This window comes from Haliotis rufescens, unplaced genomic scaffold, assembly GCF_023055435.1.
Source record: "Haliotis rufescens isolate VD_foot unplaced genomic scaffold, xgHalRufe1.0.p SCAF_18, whole genome shotgun sequence".
NCBI classification, from domain to species: Eukaryota; Metazoa; Mollusca; class Gastropoda; order Lepetellida; family Haliotidae; genus Haliotis; species Haliotis rufescens.
This window is the reverse complement of record NW_025963868.1, coordinates 19,509,468-19,528,860: the sequence shown is the minus strand read 5'-3', so window position 1 is coordinate 19,528,860 and position 19,393 is coordinate 19,509,468. Positions and strand designations below refer to the sequence as shown.

The following is a 19,393-nucleotide window of genomic DNA, read 5'->3' as shown; positions in this document are numbered from 1 at the left end:
TAGTGATTGCCAAGCTCCCGTGTCCCGATACACTTGACTGATTGCCACTGAAGACATCTGACACAACGCCACTATGCACATATTTATCATAGCGACCAAATGGACTGACTGCCTCTCCACCTTCGACGCCTGCTGCGGTCAGAACAAAGCCTATTGTCGACTAATTATCCCCTTTTCCGTTTGAAACAATCTACGACCAATTGATTAGCCACGCCACAAAACTACACCTAGGCTTGGGTACTCTGGGACTTACACTTTGGCTACCACTACCAGCAGATGAACTGGCCTTGATTCCATTCTGATTGAAATTGCCATTACTACGAGAACCTGCAAAATTGTGAGAAGAGCCTCCACTTGATGCCTGAACCTTGTGAACAACAACGTACTTGTTTAACATCTTAGCGACCTCTGACAACTTCACAAGAGAATTTCAAACCTTGCGTCATACTAACCTTGACCTTTTCTAACGCACTCAAATCTCTAAGCTCCTTAAACTCCTTAATGGACTCTGCATTAGTCCACTTATAAAACAAATTGCCCTTATTAGCAAAAAACCTCGGCGTAACTTTCAGAACCTGCCTTCTTGTGACCTCGAAACTGTTGACGATACGCTTCACTTGTCACCTCATAAGCCTTGAGAATTGCTGATTTAACCTGTTAGTAATTCCTAGTGCGCACGTCATCCAAAGAGTTATACGCTCCAGTCGCCTTGCTTTGCCAAATCCGAGCAGAAATTCCAATTAATGAAAGTAAAGAAACAGATCAACAAGAATGGAGAAAATTGGTGCCCATTGGGATACCTACTTCTTGCATAAACAGCTTATCCCCACATTTCACATATATGTTATCAATGGGGATGTCCATCATTTCGCATTACAGTTGTCTCGTAAACGTCGGATGACATTTGCTTTCATTGTTGGCTAATTGTCGTGAACCAATGGTTACAGGCTCCGACTTGACGTATGCCACCTGGTACCCGTTCAAGTGGGAAAACTACTCTGACTCGCCCGTTGTGCACGGTGTTGATATTGTCCGATGAATGACAAAGTTGTGGACATACGCATTGGTTACTACGGCATTAGTTTGAGATAAGGCTTGTCACATAGAATCGGTGTACAGTGACCACCCAGAACGACGTCATTGACATTACATGGCATTGTGTTTTAATATTGTCCTTTGTTACCCCAAGTAAATGCGAGGAAAACGATAGACGAGGATGTATTGCTAAATGGTGATTTCTGATCATAGAAGCAAACAAAAGTTATTAGTACAACGAGAAACTGAATGAACACTCGCACATTACAAATCTGCTTTAATTTTCTTAGGAATCGGCATATATGTTGAAATGAAATGCAAAGTGCAGAGTCCATCGTTTATTCTCCGAGAACACTTAATGGTGATCATCTATATTCACAAGACCAAGTTCCACTATCAGTAATAAGAGCAGTTATCGATAACCTGGAAAGTACGTATACACGTGACTGGATTCGCCGGAAAACTCCACACTTATCATACTCTTAAAGCACCCACAGCAGGGAGGTCTGTGTGACAGCTAGACTACCAGGACGATACCTCAGTGCCTTATACAACTTCTGGTGTGGTGTAGCACCAATAAGACTAGAGAAACGTGTGTGCCCCCTGTTTATGAACTCCAGCATTGACGACAGGAGGCATGTATTGCTGTAGTGTTTTATGACGAATCTCACATGTGAGTTACACCAAGAAGACAGAGCCATCACTCAATATTTAAAGGCGTTGACAGATATTGACAAGCTCTCAGAATGTTTTTTTCCAATGATCACTTTATATTTAAATGTGAAAAAAACGTGTATAAATATCCTCAAGAGATGCAGGTATTTACTGTATAAGTAATATATCTTTATATTTATTTATTTATTTATTTATTTATTTATTTAATGTTGATGTATTTTACCTGTCTGTCTGTCTGCATTGCTGCTATATCGGCAATATACGACCAGTACCACCAGTCAACCGTCAGGATCTGGAGACATTGCAACGGATTGTCGCTAACGTCATCAGACGTTTTGCGTCATCGGTGCGGCGACGTATTGTGGCCTGCATTGATGCAAGATGTAGACATATTCAATAGTAAACCGGTGATATAGGACTTAGAATTGACTTTCAAGTCTGTTGTTACACATGTGTTTTGCCAATTGCAATATGAAGGAACTGAGTTTAACCCTCTGTATCTTTGTGTCATTGTTATTCGTTTAGTTTCCACTTTTATAGAGTGAAATCGTGTTCACATGATGCTAAAGGGCCACTCCCCTTTTTATTTGTTTGTTGTTTAACGCCACACTCAGCAATATTCCAACTATATGACGGTGGTCTGTAAATAATCGAGCCTGGACCAGGCAATCAAGTGATTGGTATCATGAGCATCGATCCACGCAATAGGGATACGATGACATGCATCGACCAAGTCAGCGACCCTGACCACCCGATCCCATTAGTCGCCTCTTACGACAAGCATGGGTTGCCGAAGACTCATTCTAACAGGGATCTTCACAGGTCGTATTTTCTAAGTGATCTGACGATCAGGTCTCAGACGTTAACCACTTCGGTGAAATCCACGAGCACGTTATGGTGCTGACAAACCTAGAAACATAATCGGGGAGAACCGGGATTCGAACCCACTATCATAGGGTTCTGGCGTGCCGAAGGGACGCAACTCTGCACAGCGAATATACAAATATGATACGATATACATTATGATTGGCGCATACATTGCCAAGGGACAACATCAAAACCCAACCTTCAACAGCTTTAATTCTTCAAAGCATTGATATAAAACTTGCAGGACACTTCAAGACAATGAAGATTTATCTGAGTTCATGTTTAACGCGTGTATTTTGTAGCAAGTTGACATGATCAAAACACGAAGTCTATACAGCTGGAAGTGCAACAGAGTTATCAATCCCTGAAGTGTACTGTCAAAACAAAACTGGAGCTAACAAATAGTCCATGTTATCATTATCCACGTGGTGAAGATACAGGTGGTAAGATACTTAATCCGTATGTACGTCACACGTGTGTCGTACAAGGCTGGCCTCGTTCTATTCGTTTTGATTGGATGACCGTGACCTCTGTCACACCGGGACTACTTTTTGCATTCATAAAAAATCACGAGGCGTCATTCACTTTTACAACAAAAAGGCAGAACTGATTCTCAGAAGGAATCTCATGAAAGCGAGAAACATTTGCGCACACTTTATTGAACCAAACAAGATCGTCACACGCATCTAATTTGCTTTGCAGTCTATATTAGTTATATAATAGAGCTATATCCATATGCAATGTAAGACTACCGATAGATCGAGGGACCCTATAAGCGTGACTCACCCGACCACTTTCGCGACTTTCAATTTTAATTAACTTAAAAAGTTAAGCATGGTGAAATGAAGTCAGTTTAAACTATCTGGACAGATATCTAGACTCACGTTGGGTGTTCCGGTCTTGCCATCAGTGTCCCCATTCGAGGCGTATTTTGTTCCGAAGGTGTTTGTTCATGAATCAACGTTCACGACTGCACGACCAGATCACTCAAAGTGAACGGTTCCGATACAAATCATTCGAAAACTCCGTGGAAATGTGCCTGATTTCTGTTTTTGTGGCCCAAAACATCCCAAATGTGAAAATAACATTCCCTATCTCTAGTGTAAAACGCTATGAGTAGATCACGATTGTCTCTTCTTATTCCGACGATGACCTTGCCCTTAGTTCGAAGCTGTCTCTTACATGTAAGCAGACACTGAGTTTGTTGATCTTCACGTCTTCAGTAGAGGGTCGCACAGTTCACATATCGAGCGAGCAGCATTTTGATTTCCCGGGTCCCGTCGGTGCGAAGGATCGAGTGTGGTTCCGAGATTCAACGCGTGGCGCTAATGACGTTTTAAGTTTTCTTACATTTGTCATGCGTACTAACGACAATGCACTTGAATTACCATAAGTTGAATAATTTAAAAAAATAAGATCTTGGACGTTGACGCTGTCAGGTTTGCACACACAACAGCAGGAACATGTTGTTAATGCGTATGCATAGAAATGTCAACAATGTCCATATTTATTCCATATATCAATGCTCATTTGCAACCAGATTTTGCAATCGGTTTCAGATTGGTCTGTTAGCGAAAGAAAGTTGTTATGTTTTTACACTTAAATACATATGTGACGTGGGTAATAAATGAAAAAAAACCCATTCATTCTCGATTGATACTATTTTTACGAAACTCGTTAAATTGCTTTTGTATCTGACGAGAATGAGTGTCGTATTCTCTATTTGCTTTACAAATCAAATACAAAGCAGGCCCCTGTGTTTTCACAAATGTGGGCAACGCTTACGTCACATGTTTTCTCAAGCACACTCTCATGGCAGGCATTGGAGTCTTGTAACTGCTATACCCCCAATATACCCCTAGATAATTTTACAGACATATGATTGGATGAAAATGAAGGTCAAGGTCACTCAGTTTGGACATACACGTGTGTGTTTATGAGTGGAATTCGGCGAGACTGTTAATATGAACTAAATAATCAACTCAACACCTGTAATATAACCTGGTTTTATCAATGTCACTTTGAAGATGATTCATCAATGAAGATCAATGATAGATCATTTCATTCAGGAAGTATTGTCGGTGTGATATGGAGACATTGCATCAAGTTGTGTTTTATGGGGCATGATCGAGGAAATCGTTTTAACTTTATGAACACAAATCAGTAACATAAAATCGACTCATATCTCAGTTACACCGTACATTTACTCAATAATGAATTCATTTACAGGAGACTTATAACCCCTCCACACATTATCATAATGTTTCAGATTAGTCTGCCATGCCAAGTGTGTTACCCAGGTGTTGATAAGCCGAACTGTCGCAACTGAGTATTAGTACTTATACAGTTGCTGTAGGCAACACAAAACATGATTTGAATTTATATGTGGTTTGATCAAATTTCATGACAGTTTGGGATACCAAAACATGCGATGTATTTAATGCGCATGTTGTTATGTGGATTAGGTTAGTATAACGTGTTATCTCATAAGGCTTAGGCGAAACGTCCAGCTTTACAGTGCGTTCTGTTTACAACAGTATAAAACCATAACTGTGAACCGGCTCACCGTTAACTTTGGGAGGCTGGCTTTATGGCGGAGACAGGAGCTGAACAATTTCAAAGTCTGCAGCATGTCCAGCGAAGAATTTTTCTTTTTATTAACCCTACTGCCGTATAATAATATCGACAACACACTCCTGATGACTAACTATTAGTGACTAAGAGTGGAAATTCGGAAACAACCATTGATGTATACATCCTCAAAAATGTATTTAAGAATGGACGGATGTCATGCATGAAAATCCAAGATACCAACGCCGGAGAGTAATCTAGTCTATCTGCCGAAACAGATTCCGTAGCACGTGAAGTATAAAATGATGAAAATATTATCACTGGATCACTTATGACACCTGATGTTCCTTAGTAAGGGAAACACACATGTTCGCTCTTCATATAGTACCCGCTATTCACATAAAAATTTAATTTCATGGTAGAGTAAGAATAAGTATGTGAAAACTCTATCTAAAGGCCATAGTATGGGACAGCATCGTGCATCATTGTGACATGTGACGTGTCATATTTCGTGAATTCCTTTGAATGTTTGCCATAAGGAATCTGTGCCCTTCTGTTTGTATATTTATACTGGACTATTCCATTCGTATTATACAAGACATTAGGCTGTGGATGAGTGGCGCGCTCACATCATACACATGGGTGATTATAAGGTGCAGATATTTATCAGTTATGCATTTTACGAGTGAAACCTACATGTGCCTCATATCTGCATCTTTACAGTCATGACAATCAATAATATTCTCATTCCTATCATGGATTAGCGAGCACATGGCAGGTGATTTAAAATCTGCAAGATGACAGAGACTATCTTGACAATACAAATTGTTACAGCCCACAAACAAGACAACCATTCGTTAAAAGACAGGCTGTTCAAAATAGTTTCTCCATAAATCTTGTATATATCCCATATAGTGATGTCCTTCTATTGCTTGGTTCAAGAGGAAAAGTGTGGTGTTAAGAATTAAAAGGAAACATAAAAAGAAAGAAAACAACTAGAACTTCAACAGACTCGCTTTATCGTTCAGGGAAGCACCTCCTACACAAAGCTTGTGTCGACGATCGACGTCCATATTACAAATTAGTCCCTCAAAAAGGGGAAATTAGCTTCACAAATATCTGCAGTAATTCTGCGTACTCATCACGCAGCTACGCGGTAACAAAATAAAGGAAATACAATTACTGTCTTGTGCGTCCTTTCACAGAACATGTATTCACTGTAAATATACTGAACCACGTCTCATTGTAACCGTATAACTATTCATATGAAGTATTTCCAGTTTGTGACTAGTTTTATCTCTTGCAGAATGAAGTTGCTCCTACTTGCCTTGCTCGTTGCTGTGTGCCTGGAGGATAGTACACAGGCATCGGGTGGAAAGGTAAGTGTCGATCCGTTAACCAAATAATGATACATGTATCGAAATCAGTACAGAAATGTGGATGTGATAACTGAAGCATTGTACTCCAACTTAATTTACTTATGTGGTGTCAGTATCTAAAATATAACGTCAATGTACGTTTAGCATCCTTACTGTGTGTTCCACCCGCCAACTAAATTTCAACATTTGTGTTGTTAGTTTGGGTGTTTAAATATGAAAGCAATGTGCCGAAGAACTTTGTTTTGCTTTGAATATTGACTATTTGCGTGTCTTTTGTGTACATTCTACGATATAAGTTCGCGGAGTATTTTCATAAACAAGATGCTTCCGTTCTCGCTATGTGACGGGCTTCGAACAAAATAACATTATCATATGAAACATATTTTAAGTATCAAAGAACACGTTGTCAATGCCTTACTAAATCAAACCTTGCTTTCAGTTTAAGAATTGCTACACGATTGTTTCACTGAAGCCTTTCTGATCACCTCTGTCCTTGTGTTGCTCACATGGCTGAGAGTTCCATGTGAGCTTACTGTGTATTCATGCATTATCAGCCATCCGCCAGATTTAAACTTGACTTTTCCGACAATTAAAACAAGGCCTGCGGGCTGAGCATTATGTGACTGATCCTGACCATGTCCTGCATCCGTATTCTCATACATTAACCACATGCTCTGATACCACCTAGTTGACCAAACTGAAATGTTAATGATCCCAGCTGTCTCATAATGTTCTCCCCCAAAATCTGATATTATTTTGATACTCATATCCAACTAAGCCATATCTCCATGTTGATATGCGATGTGTATGTGATATGTGAAAAATCTGTCACCGCGTGTACGCATTGTTAACTTGCCATTGGTTTACTCGCATGAAACTGCCGCTATTATGAAATTGCACAATCAGTTATACTTGCAATGTTGTTTTGCTGACCTTCTCATACATTATAACATTGAGTGTTAAATATCGTAGTTGGAAGGTGACTTTGCATACCTTCACATGAACTACGGTAAGCCGTCCTTCCGGTGCTGACGATTTGGGATGAGCGACAGGTACATTGTCAGTACCAGAGGGACCTTGGATCTTTGTTACCGTAGTTCTCCCAGCAATCAGAAAAGGAGTTTTTCTTTTAACAGCTTTTATTCACACTTTGTGTTACATGTCAACCCACTCTATTTGTCACTTAATTTAGGGACTTCGGCCGCAAAGCTTCAGTCTCAGTTGAAATGCTGGTGCCGAAGGTTGGTTTCTGGTTTGAAAGATCGTGACAACAAGGCGAAAGCGGGCGCGCACCAGACTCCCAGATTTCGGGGTCGGCCCTAACCTTAAGAACCCGGGTTCCTACGTCACAGCAATCATATTGATCGTTTCCCATTAGTCGGTAACCTTTTCCCCCACCAACAGACCATTCTACCTTATTCATAGTTCTTTTACCATGAGTCCGTATTTGGTCCTCTGTAAAATAAAGTCCACGATTTCTAGGATTCTGAGCTCGCCTCCCTAATACCATATATGTTTTATTTCTTTGTCGGTCTCTTACCATTTCTGCTCTATTCATGGCAGTTAAGATGTTTTTTTTCTAACGTTAATACTCTTACCACCATATCTGATAGATCCCTTGCCCTCGTGGCCTGGTGCTGCTCTCACCTCGGAGAGATTGATATCTACTCAAGGACGACACCTACTCTCGTCATAATAACTGCCATATATATATATATATATATATATATATATATATATATATATATATATATATATATATATATATATACTAGCCACTAGCCACATAAAGAAACTGTGCACGGAGAAAATATATTCTGGATTGAAATACAACATAGCAAGAACAAAATGATGCAGACGCTGTAGCAGCTGAATGATCGGACCATTAGAAAATGTCAACGGGACCTGAACAACATCTGATACGATGACATCAGAAGATCAAAATGGAGTAGGGGGTCAAACGACAAAGTCACAAAGTCAATAACGGGTATGACCACCCTGTGCGTGAATCACAGCAGTGCATCGGCGACGCATGGAGTCCACCGATTGGGCATGGAAGGCCTGGGGAATGGCCTGCCATATCCTCCTCAAATCCTGTGCCAAGTCATGGACGTTATCTGGAGGATGTGGAAGACGACGCAGACGGCGCTCCATTTCATCCCACACATGCTCTATTGGGGAGAGATCTGGAGAATTTGCAGGCCATGGCAGTAACATGACATTGTTATGGTGAAGGATATCCATTGCGACCCTAGCCGTGTGAGGACGAGCGTTGTCCTGTTGAAATGTCAATCCCGGGCCATGACGTTGCAGGAAAGGAATGACCACAGGCCTCAGAAACTGATCTCTGTAGCCAACACCGGTGACATTGCCCTGAACAACCACCAAAGGGGTTCAGTGCCGTGCTGTTATCCCATCCCAAATCATCACAGAGCCACCTCCAAAACGATTCCTCGCCACAATACAGTTGCGTGCATAACGTTCTCCCAAACGCCGGTAGACACGTTGGCGCCCGTCACTGTGGGAAATGTTGAACCTCGATTCATCTGTCAAGACAACATTTCTCCACCATATTCGAGGTTGGCGAACATGATTTCGACACCATCTTAGACGGTTGACTCGATGACGGTGTGTCAGGATGGGACGTTTGGCAGGGCGTCGTGGTCAAATTCCGTACTGACGTAAACGATTCCTGACTGTGTTGGGATGGATACGGCGCAGTCCAGGAATTGTCTGGGACGTCGTTACTGCCGTTTGGAACCTATGTAACCAAAGGGACGTCCTGGTCGGCAACCTCATTTGAGTTCTGATAACGCCTCACCAATGCCGATATCGTGTTACGCTGGCATTGGAAATGTGTTGCCACCTGTTGTTGCCTCATTCCCGCTCGGATCATTCCAATGGCTTCATGACGCTGTGCAGCTGTCAATCTTGGCATGATTTGCTTGTGATATGCTTGTGTCTGCGCCTGAGAAGTTTTTGAATTTTTGAATGACCACAGATCATGCTTTCCAAAGTGACAGCGAATTTTGAGTTGCACATGCTGTGTACAGCTGCACAGGATGCACGTGCAGTAACACATTGCACGTCCATAGGCCCCCATCAATGACGTCATATCGCATGGCACGTGCGTGAGCGTTTGCATGTCTCCAATAATTGCTGTGTTCAAACCTATATTTCATATGTGGACGGTGTGCCCTTATATCTATATTTTCTCCGTTCACAGTTTCTTTATGTGGCTAGTATATATATATATATATATATATATATATACATATATATATATATATATACATATATATATATATATAAATATATATATATATTTATATATATATATATTCCCTACTTTTCCATGACTCAATGATATAGCTTCCCTTTAATTATCTAATTATATATTACAATATCATGCCTGTAATACGACTAGGAATTTAAAGGATCTCATTGTGGATAGGTTTTCATGAGAGGATAGTGAAAAAAATACAGATGATTTCACGTAGATATGTATATACCCCGGTTAACTTTAATCAGTAAGCATAAGATGACGAGATGGATTCTTGTCAAAGGAGACATATACCCCGATCACTTGAATAAGTGAGCATAACTTGACGAGATGGATCCTTGTCAAAGGAGACATATAGCCTGGTTCACTTGAATAAGTAAGCATATTATTTTGTCAAGAACTAATGTGAGTTTCCTCATGTCAAAGTGCTGTTTATAGTGGTAATCAACGAGAAATAGCACATAATGAGGATGTCATGAAGGGCCTGCCTCCGTGTAAACTCACAACGAAACAAGCCACTGTTGCCGGGACTGACTTCTCATCTTATGCAGGGATTGCGGGAAGCTCTGTCAGTAAAAGACAGGACACCAATGATTATTGTCTTTACGATAAGACCAAAACTGTTGATAGCGTGTGAGGTTACAGTTAGAATAGCTTGTGGCCTTGTATTAGATAGAGGCAACAAACAGACATGTGGTTGGTAACCAACTACAACAACAAAGTTACATCAAAAGTTGGAATTCACAAGCGATCATGTGAAGGTAGGAGTCAGGCGGAAAGAAACACTATCTGGTATTACAGTTAAACCAATGTTATCAACATTACTTTTCGTTTAAAGAAAAAAGAGTCTCTTTGATCTGAAATGGAAAAGAAGCATTCAGTAACACAACAATTAAAGTTAATTTTACTTCAGCAGGAACCTTGGTGATGGTTGGAGCTTGCAAAGTGTTCAGACTGGTTCTGGTGAATGGACTGGAACGTTGGGAGTAGCATTGTCATTGTTGACGTCAGACTTGCTGCTTAGACATTGTTCGCTATTTTCAGCAGTGTTGCGTTGAGGGTTCGGCATCGGTCGACGAGGAGTACTCTGGTTACTTGGAGTCCTTGGCTTTAGAGTCGTATGTTTTGGTGTACATGGGACTAGATTCCAAACATCCTTTCTGAAGTCGCTCTGGAGACTTGTCACGGATAACAGCTTCCACTTTGGTTGGACGGATATGAATCCTGCTTCATCTGAATTGAGCACCTTCCTGTGCTTGAACTCTGTAAGCATCATTTTCAAGACAGTCTGTCACTTTACTCAGAACCAATCTACCATTCTCCTCTCTCTGGAAATATACATTCTGTCAAATTGACAGGAATATGCCAAGTCAGGAGCTGTTTTGTTGTAGTATTTCCGTACACACTCCTTTCTCCTTTTTGCTGTTGTGTTGCAAGTTGTGTTCTTGTATGTCGGCCAAACATCATTTGACAGGGACTAAGTCCTGTATCCTGACTAGGTGTGTTTCTTTGTTCCATTAGAGCTTCAGATGATCCTCACCATTTTTCAAACATTTCAGCATCATGTGTTTGATGACTTTAACTGCATTTGCCCGTTGGTGTTGTGGGGATGAAGTGATGTGTGAGATTTCCAAATTCTTGATAAACTATTCAAATTCACCGTCAGAAAACAATGGTTTGTGGAATCGAGCAAACTGTTTCTTGGGAATAACAACTATCGCACTGGAAGTTGTTCTCTGGGGATAGTCAACTTCTATAAAGTTGGAGTAATAGTCGACCGAGATCAGGTACTGTCTAACTTTGATTTCGAAAAGATCAAGTCCGATCTTTATCCAGGGAGCATCACTGCCGTGTGCTGTTTCCGAAGTGGTTTGGTAGTACGAGCTGCCATTTCCTGACAGGCTTCACAACTTTGAGCCATTTGTTTCAGTTCTTGGGTCATTCCGGGCCAGTACACGGTTCTTCTCGCACGTCGAGTCATTGCATCAGTTCCCTTTTGCAACTTGTGAAGTTTCTGCTTGATGTCAGGACTTCTTGAGGCTTCTCCCTTAACAATGACATCACAACTGCTCAATGCATTTAAAGCAAAAGAAACGTCAGTATCACTGGGTCACATTTTTGAGTGTTGTATTGACATTAAGTCTTTAAAGTCATCAAGGAGGCGTACGTTAAATGATGACAAAACTGAAGCCCTACAATTGCTGGAATGAAACTTCAACTTGCAGTTTAGCAGAGACAACCTATACCATTGGACAATTGCAGATTGACTTCATGGACAAAGTGAAAAGTCTAGGTATAAACATTACCTTACCCTCGATGCCCAAGTTAACCAGCTTTGAGGATCATGCTACTTTCACTTAAGATGTATTAGTTAGATAAGGAACCACATAACCACAGGAGCGACTAAGAACCTGATTTGTGTTGTCTCGGCTAGACTATGGGAACAGCTTGTTCAAAGCAAACGCTAGACCGTCTCCAGTTAGTGCAGAACATGGCAGCCAGGACTGTGACAAGGACACCACGTACGTCACACATCTCTCCTGTCCTCAATTGCAAGCATCTATGCTGGCTTCCATCTGAGTCAAGGGTCATGTACAAAATGCTGTCTTTGACATTCAAGTGTGTCAGCAACCAGGCTCGAGCTTATCTCTCCACTCTGCTCCAGCTGCTCCAGTGTCTCTCACATCAAATCTGGTACTTGGTCCTTACTATTAGGTCAGCCATATGTGATGACCTTGATCAGTATTTACAGATTTCAATCCTCAGCAGTTGCCTGGAATCCTTAATGTTGTCATTCACCTTGATGCTCATCATTCAGTGAGATACGTTCTACCTAGAGTATGATGTGATGTACCTTTCTTGTAACTGAAGTCAACATCATGATGTCCTGGAGTCTACGAGGAGCATTACTCAGGGGTTTTCGTAGAATTACTTCTGGTGGCTTGTGATCACTCTCAACGATTACCTTGCGGCCATATGTGTACTGGTCGAATCAGACAACACCATACAGAGTTGCCAGGGCCTCTTTCGCTATCTGAGCCCATTTCTTTTCAGAAGCCGTCAGAGCATGAGATGCATGTTCTATCGGCTTTCCATCCTGGAGCATTACAACAATGATATCATCCTTGCTGCTGTCGACCTGGATAACAAGTATTTTTGTTAGGGTCATAATATGCCAGGACTGGTGTGTTTTCATCTGTTGAAAAGTACTTTCATGTTCAGATGTCCATCTGAAATCTGCATCCTATCGAGTTACTGCTTGCGGAAATGTTAACATATACCGGACCATGCCGTAGAATCTTCGAACACCAGCAAGGCATCTTCACAATCACCTCAATGTTAGACTGGTGAGCTTTTATACCATCAGCAGTGATTGTGTCTCCATAGAATGAGACTTCCTTCAGGCCAGTTACAGCTTTAACAACATCTCTGGTACAGAAGTTAAAGTTTCCTTTCATTATCTTTCAGGGCTTTGTCATCAGTAGTTCCCGGACCAGCATTAATGATGTCATTGGCTATAGTAAATGTTCCATCGAGATCTTCCAAAGCCTCATTCAGCTTACATTGGAATATTTTACATGACACCTTTAGACCGAATGGGAGTCTTGCCTATTTGAATCTTCCAAAGGGAGTTATCATCAATGTCTCACTGCTCTGCTCATCAAGTCGAACATGCCAGATAACTTCCTGTACATCAACTTTGCTGAAAAACCTTGCATTTGCCAGTTGAGGTAAAACGTCTTCGGATCTATGCAGATTCGTAGCTTTCCATTAGTCTTGTGTACCACAGCCATTTGACTCACCCACTGAGTCGGTTTTATTATTGGTACAAGAACAACACTGTCACATAGACGAGTTATTTCTTCCTTGACCTTTTGTTGTAATGCAATGGGCAGTTTTCTACAGGGAAGAGCTTTTGGCTTCACTTCTGGGGTTAGGGGTAAGAGTTACCTCCCCTCGATCCCAAGTTGGCCTTCATCAGAGCTGTACACCTTCTCAATGAATTTATCCGTGTTCACTGTTATTAGTCCGAGGTCTTAAATTGCTTTCAAACCCAACAGATTTTGGAGTTTGTTTGAAACAAGCACAGACTTCACAGTGTGATCCTCCACAGACTTAAGGTTTCTGACTAACAGGTCAACTTCACCTTTTGACTTAAATGGTATTGTAGAGCATGTGCAGGGTTGTATTTGTACGTCGAACTTGGCTTTTATGTACAAATTTCTTGTTGATGTCATTGTCGTCGGCTCCACTGTCAAGTTGAAATCGAACGTCACAGGCGTTCACATTTATGAGCGCAGTTACCATGATAGACTTGATAGTGTTGAACATATTCAACCATGTCGCTAACCTCTGCACCGACAGTTCTAACGTTCTTGTATTTGCAACAGTTTGCATTCTTTACATTTCGAGCAGGTCTTTCCCCAGGCAGGCACTTTTCTTTCTTCAAGGGATGAATGTTTGCACAAAATATGCAAGTTTTCCCATTTTCCTTCCTTTTGTTTGATTTAGTTTTAGGTGGCTCAGGTTTTGATTTGATTTTGATCAGTTTGCTGTCTTTATTTGGTTCTTTCATGACACTTACTTGCTTATTTGCCCGTTCACGAGAATGACAAATTTATAGAGCTTTCTTCAGATCAAGGTTGTCATCTCACAAGAGAAATTGTTGAACTTTTTCAGACACGCTGTACACTATCTTGTCACAGATTATTCATTCTTCTTGATCACCATAGTTACACTGTGCCACCAATCCGAAACGCCAGATCACCAGAAGTTAAAGCTCACTCCCACCAGTCATCCATAAAGACGTACATCCAAGTTACGCTCATGGTGTTTGATATTCTTAAATGACAAAAAGAAACCAAACCTAACAACAACAAAAACTAAACAACCACAAAATTAACAATAACAGACAACAACGACTGTGACATTCATGTTTTAGCTTGCTACAATCAGAACGATCCTTGGCTCAGGGTTTTACTATGTTGCATACATGAATATAGAAATAATATTATTTTCACATCACACATACATCCACTGAGATGCCTTTGAGTGAAGATTGGTGTGAGAAACCAGAAATATGACGGTGTATATACGTCCCTGAGAATTATTAACAATTACATTAGTGTGTCACCCTTTCGAAGTGTTCATCCTTCTTGTGATATTGAGAAGTGAAAACCACAAAGATGTATCACCCTCTCGAAGTGTCCATCCCTTATATTGAGAATTTTTGTCCATCCTTCATGTACTGTTGAAAAGTATTGTGAATTGTATTAGAGTTATGTAACAAAACCTTATATTTTACACTTTTCCCCCTAAAAAACAAACAAAAAACTATCATGAAATAATAGAACGATCTTACGGCCGTTTTAAAAGCAAAGTATCAAAATCAATGTCAATCATAGAAACAAAAATGTCACACTGACCTAAAATGTGGCCAGTAGGTCAATAACCTCAATCCATTGTCTACACACGAACACACTTAACTAGGTCACCATGACACAGATATTTATGATACCGGCAGTGTTAATGTAACACTAACAGTTCAATAAGACACTTAACTAGGTCACCATGACTCAGGAATGCTACAAGGCCTGTGACCCAGGTTTTAATCCCAGCAGTGTTAATGTTACACTTGGAGTTCAAAAAGACAGTCTTTCTGGTTTCTTCCTCTTTATGTCAGGATATCTTCGAGTCAGTGTTTCTGTCACAGGTACAATATCAGTCTCTGGAGACCTTGTCACACTCTACAGCCCGAAAATTACCCATTTTTACTTGCGACTGGAGTCTTCTCTACCCCAGACATAGGCGCACTTTCAGACATATCAGGGATTGTAACGTCCTCAGTAGTGGATGTTACTGATAGATCAGGCGTTCCTGGCATAGTTATCAGCTGATGGACATTGCCCTTCCACTCAAAGTTCTCTACCTGAACCTTGTAAGTCACAAGACCTAAGACATTGAGTACAACCCCCTTGAGCAATTGTTCGGTACGACCCCTGTTGTCCCTCACCAGAACCTGGTCACCATCTTCGAAAAGCTTCCCAACATCCACTTTTGGAGACACTTTTCTTTGAACTGTAGAATCAAGATCTGGTCTCAGTAAATCGAGTCTAGTACAAATATGCTTCCACATGAACAGTTCTGCAGGGGTCGTTTTCGTTGTATTGTGAGGTGTGGTTCGGTAGGACAGCAGAAATCTGTACAGTCGCTGTGGTAGAGTAGAGGTAGATGCCCTCATGGATTTCATAGTAGTCTTAAAAGTTCTGACGAAACGCTCTATCTCACCATTAGCGCTTGGGTGGTATGGCGAGGATACAATATGTTTCACTCCATTTTTCTTCAGAAATGACTTGAACTCATGAGAGGTAAACTGTGGTCCATTATCAGAGATTAGCTGATCGGGAAGGCCATAAGAAGAAAAGAGCTTTCTCAAAACATTTATGTTACAGATGAAATCAACAACAACTGTTGATTTCATCTGAACTACTTCAGGCCTTTTGGACATAGCATCCACCACAATAAGAAAGTTCTCACACATAAAGGGACCAGCAAAGTCAACGTGAATCCTTTGATAAAGACGGGAAGGCCAGATCCAGGAATTCTGTCTGGTTGCAGGTGGGACCGATTGTACGCTTTGACAAGATGAACAGTTTCTAACTAGCTGCTCTCTGTCTGTATCAAAATTGGGCCACCACAACATGAATCCTTTCCTCGAGATTTCATGTGCACAATCACCGGATGAGAGTCATGAAGACAATACAAAATCTCAACTCGGTACTGAGTGGGTACTACTACTCTCACTCCCCAAAGTAAGCAGCCCTCTTCACATGTCAATTCGTCCTTCCTGCTATAATACGGAAGGAATTCAGGAGAAATATCACCTTCTGAAGGCCAACCACAAACACTGAAATGTTTCACTTGAGATAACACTTTGTCTCGTACAGTTGCAGCTGATATGTCTCTGGATGTAACAGGCAGTTTATCAATCTGTGTGATATGCACTGAAGAAGCTTCTCGTATCCAAAATGTGTGTGAAGTTGATTTCTGACCGTCAGTGTCTGCTTATGGTATCTGGAAAGACAATCTGTTTTGGGTCATAGTGGACTAGGACATCAGAGGTTTTCTCACGCGAGCTGTCCCAAAGAAACGTTGTTCCTTTCTGCAGAAGTTTATTTAATCTGGTTTAAACTTTCGGTAATAGTTCACACACCCCAAAAAGGATTGTAGTTCTGTCATATTTGTTGGTTTGGGTGCATTCCGGATAACATCAATCTTGGATTCCGTCGGATGAATACCTGTCACCCTGAAACCAAGATACTCCATAGATGGTTGAAGGAAAGTACACTTCCACTTATTTAGTTTGATGCCATAAGAATCCAAACGTTCAAACACATTCAGGTTACTTACAGGTCATCTATGAAATCTCCAAATGCTGGAAGACCCTGTAACACCTGGTCCATGACATTCTGGAATAAAGCAGGGGCTGAAGCTACCCTGAAGGGTAATCGTGTATAACGATAGAGGCCCTTGTGGGCGTTCACAGTCACATATTTCTTAGAGTCATCAACACGTAACACTTGTTGATAGGCTTGTGGTAGGTCTAATTTGGTGAATTTCTTCCCACCATTCAGTTGGTTGAGTAAATCTGCTGGCAAAGGATACTGAGACACCTCCAAGTCTCTGTCCACTGTCAGCTTATAATCCCCAGGAGGCACGGGTGGCCCAGTCGTCTAAGGCGCCGCGATTCGCTGTGCAGAGTTGCGTCTCTTGGGCATGCCAGAAACCTATGATTGTGGGTTCGAATCCCGGTTCGCCCCGATTATGTTTCTAGGTTTGTCAGCACCATACCCGTGCTCGTGGGTTTCACCGAAGTGGTAAACGTCCGAGACCTGCATCACTTCGGGCTTTCCTCCCACATTAAGCTGACACGCCGCAATATAACTGGAATACTGTTAAAAGCGGCGTTAAGCCCAACTCACTCACTCACTCACTATAATCCCCACATATCCTCACAGCGCCTGAAGGTTTGAGTATCGGTACAATGGGAGCAGCCTATTCAGAATATTCCACTTTCTCAATGACCCCAGTCTTCTCTAGTCTATCCAGTTCCTCAGCTACCTTATCCTGAAGTGCATATGTAATAGTTCTTGGTTTATAGAACTTTGGTTTTGCTCTGGGTTTTACAGACAGATAAAGCTTAACACCATTCAAAGTTCACAAACTGCCATCAAATGGGCTGAATACTTTGATAACAACTGTTCAAAGTCCTTCTGGGAATTGTCAACTCGCACGGTATTTACTCTGCCAATGAAATACCAGTCAATCTGTACCTGAGATAGCCAGTTTCTGCCTAGGAGCGCCGGTCCACTTCCTGTCGCCACATATACAGGTAAAGTGATTGACTGCTCATTATAGTCAATCTGTATTTTTCCCCAAACAGGTAACGTTTCTGCAGTATAAGTCTCCAGGTACGGCAGGTTGGCGGTTTTCAGCGGAATATGCCTGAAATCTCTCTTGTACTACTCCCCCGAAATCAAAGTTACTCCAGCTCCAGTATCCAACTCCAATGAAATGCTTGACCCTTCAACACACATCGGAATGAAGATAGGCTTATCACCTGCGATGGATTTTACAGTGAATAAAGTATAACTCATTGTGTCCTCACAAGAGTCTGTATCCTCATCACTGCTTTCAGGTAAATCATGTTCCACTGTTGTATCCATATACCTGACTTTGGCTTCTTAAGTTTTTCTGGTTTTCTTCTCCTGTGGCTTCTCATGTCACCTCCTGCTATTGTGTCCTTGCTTCTGACAGACATGACATATGCTTTTTTTGTAATAACAATTGTCACTGTTGTAGTTTTTCTTTCCACAGCGCCAACATTCACGGTTATCCCGAGACATCGGTCCAGCTTGCTGGTCTGAATACTTCGGCCCTTGTCAGACTTCACAAGTACACTTACTTTATGACCAAACTCATTAATCTCCTTATTCGCAGCTTCCATACTCAAAGATATTTCCATTGATTTCTTTAAGTTCAAATTCTTCTCAGCATGCAATCTACGCTGCATAGCTACTGAAGCGAGTCCACACACAAACATGTCTCTCATTGCATCATCAAGAAATCCACCAAAATCGCAATGTTCCCTCAGTTTGCAAAGTTCAGCCATACATGCACTCACTGATTCACCAGAGCGTTGTTTTCGCTGATAAAACTTGAATCTTTCGGCGATAACTAATGGTTTGGGATTCCCATGGCTTTAAAGGACATCCACAATTCTGCATATGACTTGTCAGCGGGTTTTGCCGGTAAGTCCTCATGAGAGAGTAGGTTTCTTTACCTACTACGGTAAGCAATATCGCTTTCCTCTTCCCGGCATCTTCAACATCGTTTGCGACGAAATACTGATTATGTCTTTCAATGTACTCAATACAGTCTGCATTTTCTGACACTGAAAATCCCTCCGTTCGACCATATGTCGAGGACGCCATTTTGAACAGCACAGCGCACACTACAACAAGCGCTTTCAGTCCCATTAATACAGAGCGAACGTTTGTCACCAACCTACAGATTGGTCTTC

At 41.3% G+C, this 19,393-nt stretch overlaps 1 protein-coding gene across 47 annotated transcripts in view; it reads left to right on the top strand.

Moving 5' to 3' along the window:
- The window catches only part of LOC124125313 (zonadhesin-like), a 345,476-nt gene that overhangs the window by 14,081 nt on the left and 312,002 nt on the right, over positions 1–19,393 (top strand). For 46 of the 47 annotated variants that reach the window (XM_048398317.1, XM_048398346.1, XM_048398316.1 and 43 more), the window contains exon 2: positions 6,455–6,527. In XM_048398317.1, coding sequence (XP_048254274.1) covers positions 6,455–6,527 — 73 coding nt within the window. Of the gene's footprint in view, positions 1–1,587; positions 1,709–6,454; positions 6,528–19,393 lie in introns of those variants that run through there. The other variant, XM_048398348.1, reaches the window with a different exon arrangement.